Genomic DNA, 19,263 nt, shown 5'->3' with positions numbered 1-19,263 from the left:
TTTGCTTTTAAGTAGTAATTTTTTTCTTAACCTTCCCAGTTTCCGAAGGAAGGAGGGGAAGCTGAGAGGAAGATTAAATCATTTATTCATAAAATCTACAAATCCCACATTAAAAATCTCCCCTTTAACATTTGTAAATTTTTCATTTTGGTTTTTTTAACCACTGAATAGAAATAAAAGATTATGGTAGCAGAGTTTGTGAAGAAAGAAAAAAAAGAAAACTCTTTAGATCAACTCTATATTTATTTGTTAAATACTTACCTCTTGCTTGCTCTTTACTCTCCCAAGCATGTCATCTTATCTGCTCAGTAGACCTGCTTGCTGCTGTGACTGGAGTCCTCCTCCCATTGACTTATTCTGAGCCTCCAGCACTGGTGCTTGAAAGCAGTGAAACAAATGTGTTGTATAGCTGTAAGCGTGCCAAGGAGGTTATTTCATCTTTGATAGATTCATTTTTACAGAGTAGCAGCATTCATTATAATTCATAAAATCACTAGTTAAGTATGTTGAACCAGTTCATGACCCTTATTCAAGTTATATTCTTAAGAGCTCTCTTTAATATTGGGGGGACTGTAATAAACTCTGTCATTTTAGCTTAACGTAGTTTTGTTTTAGATTAACCCTAGGCTGTTTTTCCCATTTGAGAAAGAATAAGATACAATCTAGAGATACTAGAGCTTTAATTCTGTGAAGGTTCTGCCCAGTGAACCTTAGAGTGATTTCCAGAGCTCTAATTTCTACCAGTGAAACAAGATTCTTATCCAGCTTTTATGCCTTTGTTGTGGAACACAATTAATTTGCTCTGGTTACAACCTTATATAGAAGAACACAGAAAGGTTTGAATTCTACATGCTTACATAAGTTTTAGAAGAGACTTTTTCATTGCTTGCTTTTAAAAAGATGGCCTCTGGATTTGGGAGTTGGTTCATTGGCAGTTTTTTTTTTTCACAGATACATTGGGGAAAGTATGTGATATATAATGAAAATATATTTCTGCCTTATTTCAGAAAATTAGTGTAAAAGTCTTATCAGCTATTCTATCTGAGTTTTCCTTAAACTGTAAGACTAGCTTAGTACTAGAACTTCAGCATTCTCAAGGTTTCCTTTTGAAAGATCATCATAGGGGACTTCCCTGGCGGTCCAGTGGTTAAGACTCTGCGCTTCCATTGCAGGGGGGCGCGTGTTCGATCCCTTGTCAGGGAACTAAGATCCCGCATGCCGTGTGGCAAAAAATAAATAAAAATCATCATAGATTGCTCATATTTTTAAATTATTTAATTACTTCTACATTGGCAACCACATTTATGCCCTGTTTCAAATTTATATTCCTTACCTTGTGTGAAAGTTATTGGAAAATATTTTGTTCATTTCAGTTCTACTGAGCACTTCAGATTTTACTCAATATTTGCTGTTTTATTTTAACTCAAAATTCAATATTTTGGAAGAAATATTTACTAAGAATTTTGGGTGAAAACGAATAAAATAACCCTCAAGAACAATCAGATGGATTTTAATGTGCCAGAATTTCTCTTCAGGACTATGAAAATATCTTAAAATACTGCTTTATTCTGAACCACAATTTGACCCCTATGCTCATGCAGGCAGATAGGTATCTGCAAAACAAGTAATGTCACATTGAAAATAGCATCATTATATTTAATGAAAAGACTTGTATGAAAGAAACCTTCATTGGTTTGTGTTTACAGATAAATTTATTAAAATATTCATTGAGTATATTATAAAAATACCAAACATTATTATTTTATAATACTGTTCCAATACTGACCCTTCTCACCCACATTCACTCACTTTCTTTTTTTTTTTAATATATATTTATTTATTTATTTTATTTTTGGCTGCATAGGGTCTTAGTTGCAGCACGCGGGATCTTGGTTGCAGCACGTGGGATCTTTTCGTTGTGGCGTGCAGGCTCCAGAGCACGCGGGCTCTCTAGTTGTGGCTCTCACGCTCAGTAGTTGAGGCGCATGGGCTTAGTTTCCCCACGGCATGTGGGATCTTAGTTCCCCTGCCAGGGATCGAACCTGCGTCCCCTGCATTGGAAGGTGGATTCTTAACCACTGCATGACCAGGGAAGTCCCTCACTTTTTTTTTTAAACCTTAACTAAAAGTAGTTAAAATTGGTTCTTGGAATGTTTTTATTTTATTTTTGTATTTTTAATTAGTTTAATGGCTAAAGGACATAACTAGCTAGAACAACTACTTATTTGGCAACCTTGAGTTATTAGAAGCATAGCTGATAATCAGAGAGAAAGCAAAATAATAATAATAAAAGGGTAGATGAATCTCTCAGTTGGCAAATAACTAAACCTGTGCTCTAAAACCTCATGCACATTAGGCAGAAGGCTGTCTATAAGTCCCCACTCCAAATCTTTTTGCTCTAAACACACTCACAAAAACTTCTCTCTCCCATCTTTAATGAAAACAAACATTTGCACATGGTGGTAAATCTAAATAGTACAAAAGAATATCCATTGATAAATTCACTCTTGAGACGGTTTTTTGTTGTTGTTGTTGTTTTAATATTTGAGACAGTTTTAACAAACACGTTTCCCTCCCTTCTCCAGAGTAGAGTAACAAATTAAGAGGTGGACAAGCACTTTGGTAATAGCAAACAGGGCCGATTATAAAAACAGGAATTAGGGGCTTCCCCGGTGGCGCAGTGGTTGAGAGTCTGCCTGCCGATGCAGGGGACGCGGGTTCGTGCCCCGGTCCGGGAGGATCCCACATGCCGCGGAGTGGCTGGGCCCGTGAGCCATGGCCGCTGAGCCTGCACGTCCGGAGCCTGTGCTCCGCAACGGGAGAGGCCACAACTGTGAGAGGCCCGCATACCGGAAAAAAAAAAAAAACAAAAAAAAAACAGGAATTAAAAAGTGTAGGCGTGTAGGTCTACTCAGAATAGAGACTTGTAGTTCTTATAACTCAGCCGTCCACAACTCTGTGGTATAATAATTGATATCATAGTGTTGACTACCATATATTTAATAAAGGTTAAATCATCTTTATTCAGCTCTGTTTTGGATGACAGGAGTACATGAAATGCATTTTTTTAAATTTTCATCCAAAATGACAAAAAATATAAAAGTATGATTCTAAATGGTAGAATGAGATTTCAAATATCTGAAAACTTTATTTGTGTAGAATATCTCATTTACCAAGAACTCCAGGTAAATTAATTCTTACTAAAGTAGCTTAAAGGTCAGACTCAAACTCTAATCTGACCATAACCAAAACACCTAATTGGTGCCTTTTTTTCTAAAATACTTATTTTTATCCCTGATGCCTTTAAATTTATTGAACAGATTCTGTCTTCTACTTAAAGGGACAGTCTAGTATCTCTTATAAGTTTAGGAAGACAACTTAAATATCAGTCAAAGATATTTTTTATCTCTCAGTCATAGTATCTTTCAAACACTAACACACTAAGGAATTTTTGACAATATGTGGATTGTGTCCACTACATATTCATTCATTTGCGAAGTATTCACTGAGTTCTGTTAGCTTGTGGAAATACAGTGATGAACAAGATAAACATTTTCTGCCTTTATATCAATATAATTTGTAATTTTATGAGGGGTGCAAACGCATATACTGATAATTATAATATAGATACGGTACAGCTAAGACTAACTCACTTCACCAGGGCCCTCGGTGCAGCTCAAATATTTCTTGGCTTTTTTTATTTTTAATTCCTTTCTTGTTCACTCTCTTTGATGAGATCAGTGAAAGAGCTAAAACTTCGCTCATTCTTCCCTGATGACTGACTTTACCTCTTATTATTATTTTTTAATTAATTAATTTATTTTTGGCTGTGTTGGGTCTTGGTTGCTGCGCACAGGCTTTTTCTGGTTGTGGCGAGTGGGGGCTACTCTTCCTTGTGGTGCGCAGGCTTCTCATTACGGTAGCTTCTCTTGTTGCGGAGCACGGGCTCTAGGTGCTTGGACTTCAGTAGTTGTGGCACTCAGGCTTCAGTAGTTGTGGCACGTGGGCTTAGTTGCTCCACGGCATGTGGGATCTTCCCAGACCAGGGCTTGAACCCATGTCCCCTGCATTGGCAGGCAGATTCTTAACCACTGCGCCACCAGGGAAGTCCCTTACGTTTTATTTTAATGAAAGACTTAGACCCATCTGAAAGCTCTGTCACCTTTCAACTTCTTAAAATGTCTTTCTTTTCATCCATCCTATCGTTTGGGATCATGTTGTCATTCGTCTTTACCATAACTAACTTCTACTTAAATCCTTAGTCCCAACTCTTTATGGTAATTCTTTGCAGTCTTGCTGAATAAAGTATCTTCTTTTTCACACATAGAATCCATGCCTTGAATCTTCATTTCCTCAGCTTTAACTTCTTTCTTGCAGACATGCTCCGGTTTACAGTTAATGAAAAATAAAACCTTTCATTATCCCGTAAGTCTCTTTCCTTCATCATTTGACTTCTTTAGAGAATTGCCTATCTTTTTCCTTCTTACTACCCACCCAATCTATAACCCTTGTAATCAGATTTTTATCCCCCAACATTCTATTAAAATAACTCTTAGAAAGTCACTAATTAACACCAATTGTTGATTTTGTGCAGTATTCATCACTATTGACTGAGCATTTCTCTTTAAAACTTGTATCTTTTTTTTTACTTCAAAGACGCCCTATCCTGGGTTCCTTGTCTTTCTTACAGAATCTTTTTTAAGTCTTATTCCACCCTCTTAATATGTAGATTTTCGAAGGTTCCTATCCTGTTGACTTTTCTCCCTCTTCATTTTCTCCCTCTTCATTTTCTCCTTCCAGTTCACTCTTACGGTTTTCCATTGACTTGTTGAAAAAAACTCCTAAAACTCTGTTTCCAGCCCAATGACTGTGATCTTGTGGTCATGACATGAGACAAGCAGCATACTTAAGGGTTAGGAGACCTCAGACAAACCAATTTCTCTGAGCTTTAATTTCCACATTTGTAAAAAGGAGGTGATGTAACCTGCTCTGCCTACTTCACAGCAGCATTTGACCCAGTTGATCATTTCCCCTTCCCCTTCCTTAAAATAGTTTCTTTGCTTGGCTTCCACTAGCCCACACTGTTGGATTTTCTCCTACCTCATTACTACTCCTTTGTAGTCTCCTTTACTTGTTCTCTTTTATCTCAATCTCTTTAATATTGGGGCTCCTCTGGGACTCATTTCTGGATCTCCTCTCCCCTCACACTTGGTGATCTCAGACACACTTAAGGCTTTGAATACTACCTATATACTAAAACTCCCAAATTTGTATCTCCAGCCTAGACCTTTCCTTCAAACTCCAGACTGTTACATTTAATTACCTACTCAGTATTTCCCTTAGATGTCTAAAAACATCTCAAACTCAAAATGTCCAAAATTGAACTTTTGCTCTTTCCCTCCAAATCTGTTCTGTTGGTTTCTTTATCTCAGTTAAAGGCAGTTGCATTCTTCCAGTCTCTTTTTTTTCACGTCTTACCATCAGGAAATCTTGTTTATTCTACTTCAGTATATGTACCAAATTTCAAACTTTTTCCCCCATGTTCATGACTACCACCAAGTCACAGTTATATCTTAACCAGATTTGTGAGATAGCCTCTTAACTCATCTTCTTTCTTCTACCTTTGCCCTCTGGTCTCAGTAGAGCAGCCAAAATTACCATTTTTAAACAAGTCAGATCATATCATTCCTTTGCTTAGAATCCTGATTGCCCTTCACTTCACTCATAGTAAAAACCAAGTTTCCTATAGTCTGGCCCTGTTTTCAACTACTCTTCCCCTCTTCACTACACTCGAACTACTGGCCTCTTTGCCACTCCTCAAACATGCTAGGCGTCATCCCCCCACAGGGCCCTTGCATGAGCTGTTTCCTCTACCTAATATACTCCTTCTCTGGATAGCCACTTGGCTCACTTCTTCACTGCCTTCTTTTCTTTGCTTAAATATCACCTATCATTGAAGCCTGCCTTGACTACTCTAATGAATACTGCAAAATGCCCCCTTCTCTTGGCTCTTCCAATACACCTTACCTTGATTTACTTTTTTGGTTCTCCTTAGAACTTCACCTTTTTACTTACTTTATCATTTATTCTTTATTGTCTTTCTCCTACTAGAATGTAGTCTTTGTCTTTTTTGTTCACCGTTCTCTTTGAGTTTATCCTGCTTGGAGTTTGTTAAGCTTCTAGTCTCTCATCAAAATTTGGGAAGTTTTGGGCCATTATTTCTTCAAGAGTTCTTTCAGCCTTCTCTTTCTCTTCTCCCATTGGGACTCCCATTATGCATATGTTGGTATATTTTGTGTCGCCCACAGGTCTCTTAGGCTCTCCTGTTCATTTTGCTTCATTCTTTTTCTGCTCCTCAGATTGGATAATCTCAACTAAGCTAGCTTCAATTCTCAATTAACCTAACTTAATATTATCAGTTAACCTTATTTGATTCTTTTTTCTGCCTGCTTAATTCTGCTGTTGAGCCCCCTCTAGAGAATTTTTCATTTCTTAGTTTGATGATTTGAAGGGCAGGGGGAAACATGCTGATAATGCTGTAACTTTCTGAATGTTACACATTTCTCTAGGTTCAGGAATGCAGTCTGAGATTTTTAAGAGCCATGTTTCTTATTATGGTGAAGTAGCAATTTCTTTATATAAATCTTTTCAATCTACTTTCTTCTCACCTATTTGAGATATTTTCACTCCATTTTAGCAGCACCTGAAAGAAATTAATCTGTTTGGAAACATACCAAAAGCTTGTCTAAAACTATAATTATTTTTAGCTTTCTGAAGTCCAATAAGATGTTAAAAAAGAAATATTAAAGACTGCACTAAATTTGTAAGGTTTGGGGCAAGATCTGTGTGGTTTTGTTTTCCTTGTGGTACTTTACATGTAGTAGATAGATAATTCAGTAAATACTAAATTGATGGTAAAAAAAAAAAAAAAACTACCATAAAAACTGTAGTAAAGGGGCTTCCCTGGTGGCGCAGTGGTTGAGAGTCCGCCTGCCGATGCAGGGAACATGGGTTCGTGCCCCGGTCCGGGAAGATCCCACACGCCATGGAGTGGCTAGGCCCGCGAGCCATGGCAGCTGAGCCTGTGCATCCGGAGCCTGTGCTCCGCAAGGGGAGAGGCCACAACAGTAAGAGGCCCGCGAACCGCAAAAAAAAAAAAAAAAAAAAAAAACTGTAGTAAAAAACTACAAATAGCAGTAGCTTAGGATACAGAGTTTCATGGGACAGAAGTGTTTTTGAGAAATGAAACTGTTTTCTTCTTTTTCAGTTATTTTTGTGATAATATTTTATGTATGTTTTATATTGTGATGAAAACAAACTTCAAAATGTTTAATATCTCCCCTCTTTTAATGGTATTCACTTTTTAAATTTTTATAAACTAGCCAAGAAATAAAGAGAGCAAGAAATGTTGCTAGTGGGCTTCCCTGGTGGCGCAGTGGTTGAGAGTCCGCCTGCCAATGCAGGAGACATGGGTTCGTGCCCCGGTCCGGGAAGATCCCACATGCCGCGGAGCGGCTGGGCCTGTGAGCCATGGCCGCTGAGCCTGCGCGTCCAGAGCCTGTGCTCCGCAACGAGAGAGGCCACAACAGTGAGAGGCCCGTGTACCGCAAAAAAAAAAAAAGAAATGTTGCTAGCATTCCCACAACATGTAGCTCCATTGTTGAGAACAAATGCAGCTAGCAAATTTGTAATTGTCTGAGTAAATATACTTTTAAATTTAACATATCAAAATGTAAATATGAGGAAAAGCTAAGTCATAGGTAACATTTTGTGCAAATCAAGGTGTTGAATTCCTTGCTCTCTAACTATCCCCAGCCAATATAACAAAATCCACTATTTTTCCTGTGACTTGAACATTTCTAGACATTTATTTTTCTAAATATGTTCACAGCTACATAGAGATGAACTTGTATTGCTGATCAGGGATTAGTCATTTAAATACTTAGTTTTAAATGCTGATCCAAAGCCATTAAAACAAACTACAGGAATTATTTTGTGACATTATCTTAAAGAGATAAATGTTTACATAGAAAAGCTAACATTCAAGGAGAGTCAGAATTATCTAAAATAACTGAAAAAAAAGCCTTATGAATTGTTATTAAAGAGTTAGTGTATTTTCTGTTAATTTGTAGGTTCTTTCTCCTTCCCTTGCCTTGCCCCCTCTCCTCAGTTGGATCCCTGTGTGTAATATAATGTGTTTTTTGGTCTTCTATATTTCCTGTAAATTGATAGCTAGATCTAGAGGCTTGGTCACATTCAGGTTCAATTTTTCACTCTTTCTCTTCTCCTTCCCCTCCTCCTCCCCCTCTTCCTTCCTCCCTCTCCTCCTTCTTTTTTATTAAGAAGGGGCTGGCAGTGAACATAAGGTGTAAGGTCTAGTTGTTTCTCTTTTCATGATGTTAGCGTCTTTGATAATGATGCTGTTGTCCATTAATTCATTACCAGTTTCAAAATGGCGATGCTATAAATTTTATCATTTATTAGCTTAGTTTAAAAAATTATATATATATACCAACATGTATGTATGTATTTGGATAAAGATTAATGTAAGTTTTGCTTTCAGTGAATGTTTGCATTGCGATCATGACTTAGAAAAATTCTTTTGTCCTTTTAGAGCTGCCTGTTGAAAAATTAAAATAAACCTAGAATATTATGATTTTATTGTACTCTTGAAGAGGTTGAATGTCTAAGCTAATTAAAGAATTTGTCGTTCCTTGTCTTAACAAATTTTCTGAAGAAGGTGTCAGAGTTGGAACTATTATTAGACTGAGAAACATAAAAGAATTTTTTATGTGCTTTTGAGTTTATAGCCCTCAAAACCTATCTCTGTCTTTTATGGTAATCAACTAGGTAAAGCTCTGCGTTAGGCTCCCAGGCAAAGCTCTGTATTTATGTTCGCAGGCAAAATTTTTTTCTAAACCTCATGAAATTGTTAATGCCCTATTCTAAGTATAATACTTTTTAACAAGTGGGAGATCATAAAATAAATGAAGTTTTAAGATACATTTAGGATAAGCTCTTTGTGAGTCACTTTTCCCTGGAATGTCCTGTCCTTGCTGCAGCTGAGGGGCAAGGTAGGTAAAGTGTTCTCTGTGCCATTAGCTCCCTAAAAAGTTGGTGAGGAAATCTGGAGGTCAGAACCCTGAATATAACCAGCTTTCTAGATTTAATATCCAACTTGTTTTACATTGTTTTGAATGAACTTTTGGGTATGAGTTGCCTTACCTTTCTTAAAAAATAAGAGCCCAAACTACAGCATACTAGTAACTAAATTCCTGGTTCTGACCCAAAGGCAATTTCTGGTTATGCATTTAGATTTTAGTAATTATAGTATAGTATTCTACTCTACCACACCACTGACTCCCCAGCATAAATTTCTGGTTATGCATTTAGATTTTAGTAATTATAGTATAGTATTCTACTCTACCACACCACTAACTCCCCAGCATAAATAAGGTGGAGCAGATATCATTTTACGCATGAAGCAGTTAAGGCTCAGAGAGACTTAGTGATTGCCATTCTATTAATAAATGGCTGCACTAGAATTAGAATCCAGGATTTTCAAATTCCAAGCCCACGTTCTCTCTACCACAGCATGTTGAAAACAAAAGGGAGAGGAAGAAGAGAGAGATCGTTTAAGGAATCACTGTATTATTTCAAGTGAGAGATGATCAGGGTCTAAAACAAGCAGTGCAAAAACAGAAACAAGATTTAAAGGTTTCACTTGATTGGGCAGATTAGATGTGGGGAATGAGCGAATAGAATGAAAATGTGAGTTTTCTTGGTGTACAGATGAATAGTCATGGTGGAAAGAGAAGCAGTTTAGGGGAGGGGTGCCCTTTATTCCTCTTTCTGTACAGAATTCTGTGTATTGACTGAGGTATTTGTGGACTCTTTAGTTAAAGACGTTCAACAGGCACTTCAAAATTCAGGATGCTGCTCAGATTATTTGGAGTCTGTTGGTAGGGAGTACAAGGGAATTAAGCAGAGGGAATACTCTTAATTCCTGTGTCATTATGTTAATCCTGTGGCACTTACCTAATGAAAATATAAATTCATAACTCTACCAAGGGACTACCATGAGGTTTATGTCCTCACCAAATTCCCACTGCGATGGACCAAACCCACGTGCTTAGAACAGTGTTTCTGCCTATATACGTATAGTGCTATATTTTTTCCTCTTCTAGGGAAGATAGATTAGAAAAAACACATATTCTTGAAAGCATTTTGATTTATTAATACAATTTAATATTGAGGTTGTACAAAATATTCAATAAACAGTAGTTAATAGCCAGTATGTTTAAAAAAAAGGAATTCATATGTGCACTTTATGGTTGGATAATATGGTATGGTAGTGACTTGTGCATATGACCTTGCACAATTCCTGCTCTCTGGAAGATTGTACAAATAGTAAGTTGGTAAGATGACTGTTAGCTACAAACCAAGAAATTTTATTGAAACAACAAATCAGAACTTAGTTACCTGTTTCAGTGTTTTACTTTTTAAAGTAGGCCTTCCCTAGCCCTTTATGTGGTCTCCCTACTGGGAACTTCAAAGCACATAAAATTAAAAGATACTCAATTAGCCCTTATGAAGTAACTCAGAGGTACTTGTTAACTCTCTCTTTTTTGATTATCTAGCTGAGTTAAAAACTTACATGAGGAGGGGAACAAGGAAGGGCCTGATATTTTTCCCAGTGATTAACCCTTAGGACTTGAACCTAATAGGAAATACTTGTTGGTCAAGTCTCTAAATATATACTTAGTTTGGCTCCCTTTGTCTTTTATTAAGTAATAAAAATTATTTTATCTTTAGTACCTAGCACTGTGCCGCTAATTTATGGGAAAAGTACAGAAGACGCAGTCTCAATCCTTGACCCTTGAGACATGTGCAGTCTTGAGTGGTTTTATTTATAATTTGTTATGTGATAAGATGTTTGAGTTTGTCAGAGGATTTGAGTATCAAAGTATGGACAGAACTGGGCTTCCCTGGTGGCCCAGTGGTTATGAATCCACCTGCCAATGCAGGGGACACAGGTTTGAGCTCTGGTCCAGGAAGATCCCACGTGCTGCGGAGCAACTAAGCCTGTGAACCACAACTGCTGAGCCCGTGCACCTAGAGCCCGTGAGCCACAACTACTAAGCCTGCACGCCTAGAGCCCATGCTCCACAGCAAGAGAAACCACTGCGTTGAGAAGCCCGTGCACTGCAATGAAGAGTAGCCCCCGCTCGCCACAACTAGAGAAAGCCCGCACACAGCAATGAAGACCCAATGCAGCCAATAATTAATTAATTAATTAATTGAAAAAAAAAAGTTAAACAACGATGCTGTCAACTACAGTAATTCTCCAGCGACCTCTTTGGTATGATACCACCTTTAAATTTTTCTTTTTTTTTTTTTTTTTGCGGTACACGGGCCTCTCACTGTTGTGGCCTCTCCCGTTGCGGAGCACAAGCTCCGAAAGCGCAGGCTCATTTGCCGTGGCTCACGGGCCCAGCTGCTGTGCAGCATGTGGGATCTTCCCGGACCGGGATACGAACCCCGTGTCCCCTGCATCGGCAGGCGGACTCTCAACCACTGCACCACCAGGGAAGCCCTCATTTTTATTTCATAGGAATATTTCTCATTGATGAAATGTCCTGTAATAATGAACACTGATTTGAAACCTTTGATGATTGATTCATTTTTAAAAGCCATAGAATTGTAAAGTGGAACAGACCTTATGGAACTTTTAGTCCAATTCCTTCTTTTTCCGATGTGAAAAGGGACCCCAGAGTGTATGGTTAATTGAACCTTGTCTAAAATTATCCCAGCTATTTAGAGGCAAAACAGGAACTAGAACATGGGTTTTTTACTTCTTATATAACTTACTGTTATTTACCTAAGTACTCATTAACTGAAAGCATATGTGTATTTGCTCATTTGTTTTTATATTATTCCTGCATGATAGTCAAGAAATATTATCTCTAGTTACAGAAAAGAAAATTTAAATGATTTGCCTAATGTCATGTACTAAGAAATTAACAAAACTAAGACTAGAACCCAGATCTTCTGTTTCCTAGTACATTGCTTTCTTTATACTGTTCTTCTGTATTTTGGCCACTAAATTGTTTACAGATTTTTTGTACTAGGAACTAGCTTCATCAAACTGAGAAAAAACATTTTCAAGAAAGAGTGATAGCAGAGTTCTACCTTTTTTTCTTTTTTGAGGTATGGTTGATGTATAATATATAAGTTTCAGATGTACAGCATAGTGATTCACAATTTTAAAAGATTATGTTCCATATATAGTTACCATAAAATATGGGCTGTATTCCCTGTATTGTACAGTATATCCTTGTAGCTTATTTATTTTATACATAGTAGTTTGTACTCTTGATCCCCTGCCCCTATCTTGCCTCTCCCCCGAAATCCCACCTTTACAGACAGTTTGCAGAAACTTGGTTCTACTCCATTTGAAATCTGAATTTACCATTCACTGGCGTTTGAGGCAGAGGACAATTCCAACATAGAATTATAGATTTAAATTGGTCTGTAGGTAATAACTGCTTTCATTCACGACAGGATACTTTTTTAAAAAAACGTTCTATTGAAATGTAATATATTAACAGTCTCTTTTTAAAGTTTTTATTGAAGTGTAATATACATCTAAAAACATGAACATAATTAGCCTACAGCTTGATGAATTTTCACAACTGAACACACCTGTGTAACCAGCACCTAGTTCAACATCAGTACCAGCCTTCCAGAAACTCCCCTTACACTCTCTTCTAGTTACTACACCCATCCTGCTGCCGCCTCAGGAGTGACCACTAAGACAGGATAGTCCTTCCAAGATGAGATCAGATACTTCATTTGTCAAGGTTGTCCTCTCTTCTGTATTGGCTGCAAATATGAAGAAGATGAGAAAAGAACAATTTCTCTGTTCTTATCAACACAAAAATAATTGCTGAAGACAAAAAAATCAGAATCTTTTCATACCAAGTCTTATTTAACAGTTTAATATTCAGAGTAATACTGGGAGATTTAAATCTTTTGTGCAGCTTTGGAAACATCTTGGAGTCTCTGTAAGTGACTTTTGTCTTCTGAAACAAGACACAGAGTAAGCAGGAGTTACAAGAATGGACGTAGGGCAGCGTTCCCCGTCCCCATTACCCCCACCCCCCACCCCGCCTCGTCTCCCATGGCTGTTCCCCACCCTGGAGAAGACACAAGGGAATGAGTAATGCTGTGATGCAGAGCTGTGGTTGAGGGATCACTGATATGTTCCTCTTTCTTGGCATATATTCTCTGAATGTTGAAGATAGCTTTCTAATATCAATAATTAGAATTCTGTTGGAGATTTTTAATTCTGCAACTTCTGTGTTAAATATAACTCTGTTGTTTCCCATAACTTTCAAAAAATTGTTTAAAATTCTTCCATCTTGATTTAAAATATGTTATCTATAACACTGTCTTCACTTTCTCTGTTTCTCATCAGGACCCCTGAACAGTGCCCCAGTGTCGTTTCATTGTTGTCAGAGAGTTACAATCCTCATGTGCGTTATGGAGCTGCAATGGCCCTGGGCATCTGCTGTGCTGGTACAGGAAACAAGGTAAAGGCCAAAGCCAATGCGGTCAGTTCTTTCCTGGCGCCAGACTGTTTTCCCTAGCCGAAAAGTTTATGTAACAGTTGTAAAAATACAAGTGTGGTGTGATCTGTAAGACTTAACTTGCCTCACAAGTTAAGCTTCCCAGAACTTCCTCACTTAACTATGCTGGATTGCTCAAAGCCGTTTAAGAACAAACCGCCACATTACATGGATGGCTCTAATGAAAACAATGCTGTTGAATTTTTTATGAAAGCATTGATTTCTTTAAAAAGAAGAAATAGTATTTTTTCTTTGAAAAGCTACTCTGGCCATTTTACATTGTTATTTTACATGTTTAATTTGCATAATAAGTATTGTGGAAATCAAAGTTCTTATGTGAGGCCACCACAGTCAACTCAGTTTCATTTTTTTGTGTGTTTGCTTTAAGTTTATATTTAACTGCTGTTTGCCTGTTTTCTCCTCAAGAACATAATAGATAACCTGGTATTTGTTAAGCCCACAAAAGTGACAAAATAAAGACTTGGGTTAGGTACATTGATGATTTGAAAACAGTTTGTCATGAGAGTCATAAAGAAATGCACCAGTGCTTTAATAACAAGTATTCTTGATTCACAGCAATAACATAAATCACCACATTTTGCCTTTCATAGAGCACATGAACACACCTTGGCCAGTTCCCCAAAAGGTGCACTTTTCTTTTAATAGCACACAGGCGTGTGTGTGTGTGTGTGTGTGTGAGAGAGAGAGAGAGAGAGAGAGAGAGAGAGAGAACAAGAACATGGTTATAAAAAAAAAAAAAAAAAAAAGAACATGGTTATATTCCCAGTGTCCTTACATCAGAAAGGAGCTACTTTTTAAAAATCATCTCTTGTCCAAACTAAAGTAAAGCAAAGCATAATTATTAGTTTATTGATTGATTCCAGGAATTAGATTTTAACTTGCGTGACTTTTTCTCTAAAAAAGAGTATTAGTATTGGATACAAATAATTTTTTTCTAGTCACATAAAACATTATTGAAGCTAGGAATTAAAATAGGCATTTTCACTATATGTGGCGAGAATTGTATAAAAATTTATAGACATGCCCTTCCAGTATTCTCATTCTGTCTCCTTACCCTGCTTTATTTTTCTTCATAGCACTTATCACCACCTGACATATTTTTACACCTATTTATTTATTGTCTGTCTTCTCTCCACTGAAATGTAAGGTCCCTGAGAACATGTTGAGTGTTCACTGCTAAAACCTAAAGTCAGACAGACCTGGCACATAGTAGAGTTTCAGTAAATATTTGTCAAATGAATGATGAAGGGAAGATCATTTTAAGGATATGATGATGAACAAGTTGGACATGGTCTCTGTCCTCACAGTTTTGTTTTTTAAATGTTTTCATTTCTTTTGGAAGAGAATTTCTTACATGAGAATGTATCTTCAGTGTTATTAGAAAAGTCATTGTGTGTATAAAATACAGTTTATAGAAATAGGCCTTCATTTTTTTCTAGGACACATCTGTTCTATAAACAAAGGAAAAATATAGATGGATGTTTTACTAAGTATTTTCTCCCTCCGGTGTTTAGTAGACATTTATGTCAGACCTCATAAGTTAAATGTAAATTAGATTTTTGTCTTTCCAGATTATTCTAAACTTAATATGGTATCTAGGAGCAAATGTTCTTTGAGACACAGTATCTGACAAGTTAATTCAATGAATATTCTTCGTTACTCATACTAAACAAGTCTGCTTTATTTCTAGATAGTTTGTATGATCTACGTATCAATACCTATCTGTCTGAAGCTTGGAACATTAATTTTGTTTCTTAAAAGCCTGAAACACCTACTTATTCTAAAATGTGTCTTTGAGGTTATATCACATACCTCAAAGGCCAAGTTAGTGTCTTTTTTTTTTTTTCTTTTTTGCGGTACACGGGCCTCTCACTGTTGTGGCCTCTCCCGCTGCAGAGCACAGGCTCCGGATGCGCAGGCTCAGTGGCCATGGCTCACGGGCCCAGACGCTCCGCGGCATGTGGGATCTTCCTGGACCGGGGCACGAACCCGCGTCCCCTGCATCAGCAGGCGGACTCTCAACCACTGCACCACCAGGGAAGCCCCAAGTTAGTGTCTTCTAACTTACAAGTTGGAAAGTTTCTTATATTTTTATCATGAATACTTCATAAACAATATTGACAGTATGAGTAACGTTTGCAAAACTTTCTCATCTAAACAACGGCACTACATTTTTCAGGGAAGTGAGGAGAAAGAATACATTTATATGGTATTTGTATTATCTATTAATCGCTCTGATTTTTCTTTTTTGAATTTTATTTTATTTTTTTATACAGCAGGTTCTTATGTCAATCCCAATCTCCCAATTCATCACACCACCACCACCACCATCCCCCCGCCACTTTCCCCCCTTAGTGTCCATATGTTTCTTCTCTACATCTGTGTCTCTATTTCTGCCCTACAAACTGGTACATCTGTACCGTTTTTCTAGGTTCCACATATATGTGTTAATACACGGTATTTGTTTTTCTTTCTGACTTACTTCACTCTGTACGACAGTCTCTAGGTCCATCCACATCTCTACAAATGACCCAATTTCGTTCCTTTTTTTGGCTGAGTAATATTCCATTGTATATATGTACCACATCTTCTTTATCCATTCGTCTGTTGATGGGCATTTAGGTGGCTTCCATGACCTGACTGTTGTAAACAGTGCAGCAATGAACATTGGGGTGCATGTGTCTTTTTGAATTATAGTTTTCTCTGGGTAAATGCCCAGTAGTGGGATTGCTGGGTCATATGGTAATTCTATTTTTAGTTTTTTAAGGAGCCTCCATACTGTTCTCCATAGTGGCTGTATCAGTTTACATTCCCACCAACAGTGCAAGAGTGTTCACTTTTCTCCACACCCTCTCCAGCATTTGTTGTTTCTAGATTTTCTGATGATGCCCATTCTAACTGGTGTGAGGTGATACCTCATTGTAGTTTTGATTTGCATTTCCCTAATAATTAGTGATGTTGAGCAGCTTTTCATGTGCTTCTTGGCCATCTGTATATCTTCTTTGGAGAAATGTCTATTTAGGTCTTCTGCCCATTTTTTGATTGGGTTGTTTGTGTTTTTAATATTGAGCTGCATGAGCAGTTTATATATTTTGGAGATTAATCCTTTGTCCATTGATTCGTTTGCAAATATTTTCTCCCATTATGAGGGTTGTCTTTTTGTCCTGTCTGTAGTTTCCTTTGCTTTGCAAAAGCTTTTAAGTTTCATTAGGTCCCATTTGTTTATTTTTGTTTTTATTTCCATTACTCTAAGAGGTAGATCAAAATATCTCTTGCTGTGATTTATGTCAAAGAGTGTTCTTCCTATGTTTTCCTCTAAGAGTTTTATAGTGTCTGTCCTTAGATTTAGGTCTCTAATCCATTTTGAGTTTATTTTTGTGTATGGAGTTAGGGAGTGTTCTAATTTCATTCTTTTACATGTAACTGTCCAGTTTCCCCAGCACCACTTACTGAAGAGACTGTCTTTTCTCCATTGTATATCCTTGCCTCCTTTGTCATAGATTAGTTGACCCTAGGTGCGTGGGTTTATCTCTGGGCTTTCTATCCTGTTCCATTGATCTATATTTCTCTTTTTCTACCAGTACCATATTGTCTTGGTTACTGTAGCTCTGTAGTATAGTCTGAAGTCACAGAGTCTGATTCCTCCAGCTCCATTTTTTTCCCTCAAGACTGCTTTGGCTATTCAGGGTCTTTTGTGTCTCCATACAAATTTTTAGACTTTTTTGTTCTAGTTCTGTAAAAAAATGCCATTGGTAATTTGATAGGGATTGCATTGAATCTGTAGATTGCTTTAGGTAGTATAGTCAGTTTCACAATATTGATTCCTCCAATCCAAGAACATGGTATATCTCTCCATCTGCTTGTATCATCTTTAATTTCTTTCATCGGTGTCTTAATAGTTTTCTGTATACAGGTCTTTTGCCTCTCTAGGTAGGTTTATTCCTAGGTATTTTATTCTTTTTGTTGCAGTGGTAAATGGGAGTGTTTCCTGAATTTGTCTTTCAGATTTTTCATCATTAGTGTATAGGAACGCAAGAGATTTCTGTGCATTAATTTTGTATCTTGCAACTTTACCAAATTCATTGATTAGCTCTAGTAGTTTTCTGGTAGCATCTTTAGGATTCTCTATGTATAGTATCATGTTATCTGCAAGCAGTGACAGTTTTACTTCTTCTTTTCCAATTTGGATTCCTTTTGTTTCTTTGTCTTCTCTGACTGCCATGGCTAGGACTTCCAAAACTATGTTGAATAATAGTGGCGAGAGTGGACATCCTTGTCTTGTTCCTGATCTTAGAGGAAATGCTTTCAGTTTTTCACCATTGAGAATGATGTTTGCTGTAGGTTTGTCATATATGGTCTTTATTATGTTGAGGTAGGTTCCCTCTATGCCCACTTTCTTAAGAGTTTTTACCATAAATGGGTGTTGAATTTTGTCATAAGCTTTTTCTGCATCTATTGAGATGATCATATGGTTTTTATTCTTCAGTTTGTTAACATGGTGTATCATGTTGATTGATTTGTGTATATTGAAGAATCTTTGCATCTCCGGGATAAATCCCACTTGATCATGGTGTATGATCCTTTTAATGTGTTGTTGGATTCTGTTTGCTAGTATTTTGTTGAGGAATTTTGCATCTATATTCATCAGTGATATTGGTCTGTAATTTTCTTTTTTTGTCGTATCTTTGTCTGGTTTTCGTATCAAGGTGATGGTGGCCTCATAGAATGAGTTTGTGAGTGTTCATTCCTCTGCAATTTTCTGGAAGAGTTTGAGAAGGATGGGTGTTAGCTCTTCTCTACATGTTTGATAGAATTCACCTGTGAAGTGATCTGGTCCTGGACTTTTGTTTGTTGGAAGATTTTTAATCACAGTTTCAATTTCATTACTTGTTATTTGTCTGTTCGTATTTTCTATTTCTTCCTGGTTCAGTTTTGGAAGGTTATACCTTTCTACGAATTTGTCCATTTCTTCCAGGTTGTCCATTTTGTTGGCATAGAGTTGCTTGTAGTACTCTCTCAGGATGCTTTGTATTTCTGCGGTGTCTGTTGTAACTTCTTCTTTTTCATTTCTAATTTTATTGATTTGAGTCCTCTCCCTCTTTTTCTTGATGAGTCTGGCTAATGGTTTATCAATTTTGTTTATCTTAAAGAACCAGCTTTTAGTTTTATTGATCTTTTCTGTTGTTTTCTTTGTTTCTATATCATTTATTTCTGCTCTGATCTTTATGATTTCTTTCCTTCTGCTAACTTTGGGTTTTGTTTGTTCTTCTTTCTCTAGTTCCTTCAGGTGTAAGGTTAGATTGTTTATTTGAGATTTTTCTTGTTTCTTGAGGTAGGCTTGTATAGCTATAAACTTCCCTCTGAGAACTGCTTTTGCTGCATCCCATGGGTTTTGGATCGTCATGTTTGTCTCTAGGTATGTTTTGATTTCCTCTTTGATTTCTTCAGTGATCTCTTGCTTATTTAGTAACGTATTGTTTAGCCTCCATGTGTTTGTGTTTTTTACGTTTTTTTCCCTGTAATTGATTTCTAATCTCATAGTGTTGTGGTCAGAAAAGCTGCTTGATATGATTTCAATTTTCTTAAATTTACTGAGGCTTGTTTTGCGACC

General features: G+C 37.1%; 1 protein-coding gene across 1 annotated transcript in view; it reads left to right on the top strand.

Moving 5' to 3' along the window:
* Positions 1-19,263, top strand: part of PSMD1 (proteasome 26S subunit, non-ATPase 1) — a gene marked incomplete at its 5' end in the record, with an annotated part of 106,401 nt that overhangs the window by 51,104 nt on the left and 36,034 nt on the right. The window contains one exon of the mRNA XM_079710658.1: positions 13,481-13,595. Within this exon, the coding sequence (XP_079566784.1) occupies positions 13,481-13,595 (115 nt within the window). The remainder of the gene's footprint in view (positions 1-13,480; positions 13,596-19,263) is intronic.

Source organism: Hyperoodon ampullatus, assembly GCF_949752795.1.
Source record: "Hyperoodon ampullatus genome assembly, chromosome: 8".
NCBI lineage: Eukaryota > Metazoa > Chordata > Mammalia > Artiodactyla > Ziphiidae > Hyperoodon > Hyperoodon ampullatus.
This window is presented reverse-complemented; position numbering and strand designations above follow the sequence as displayed.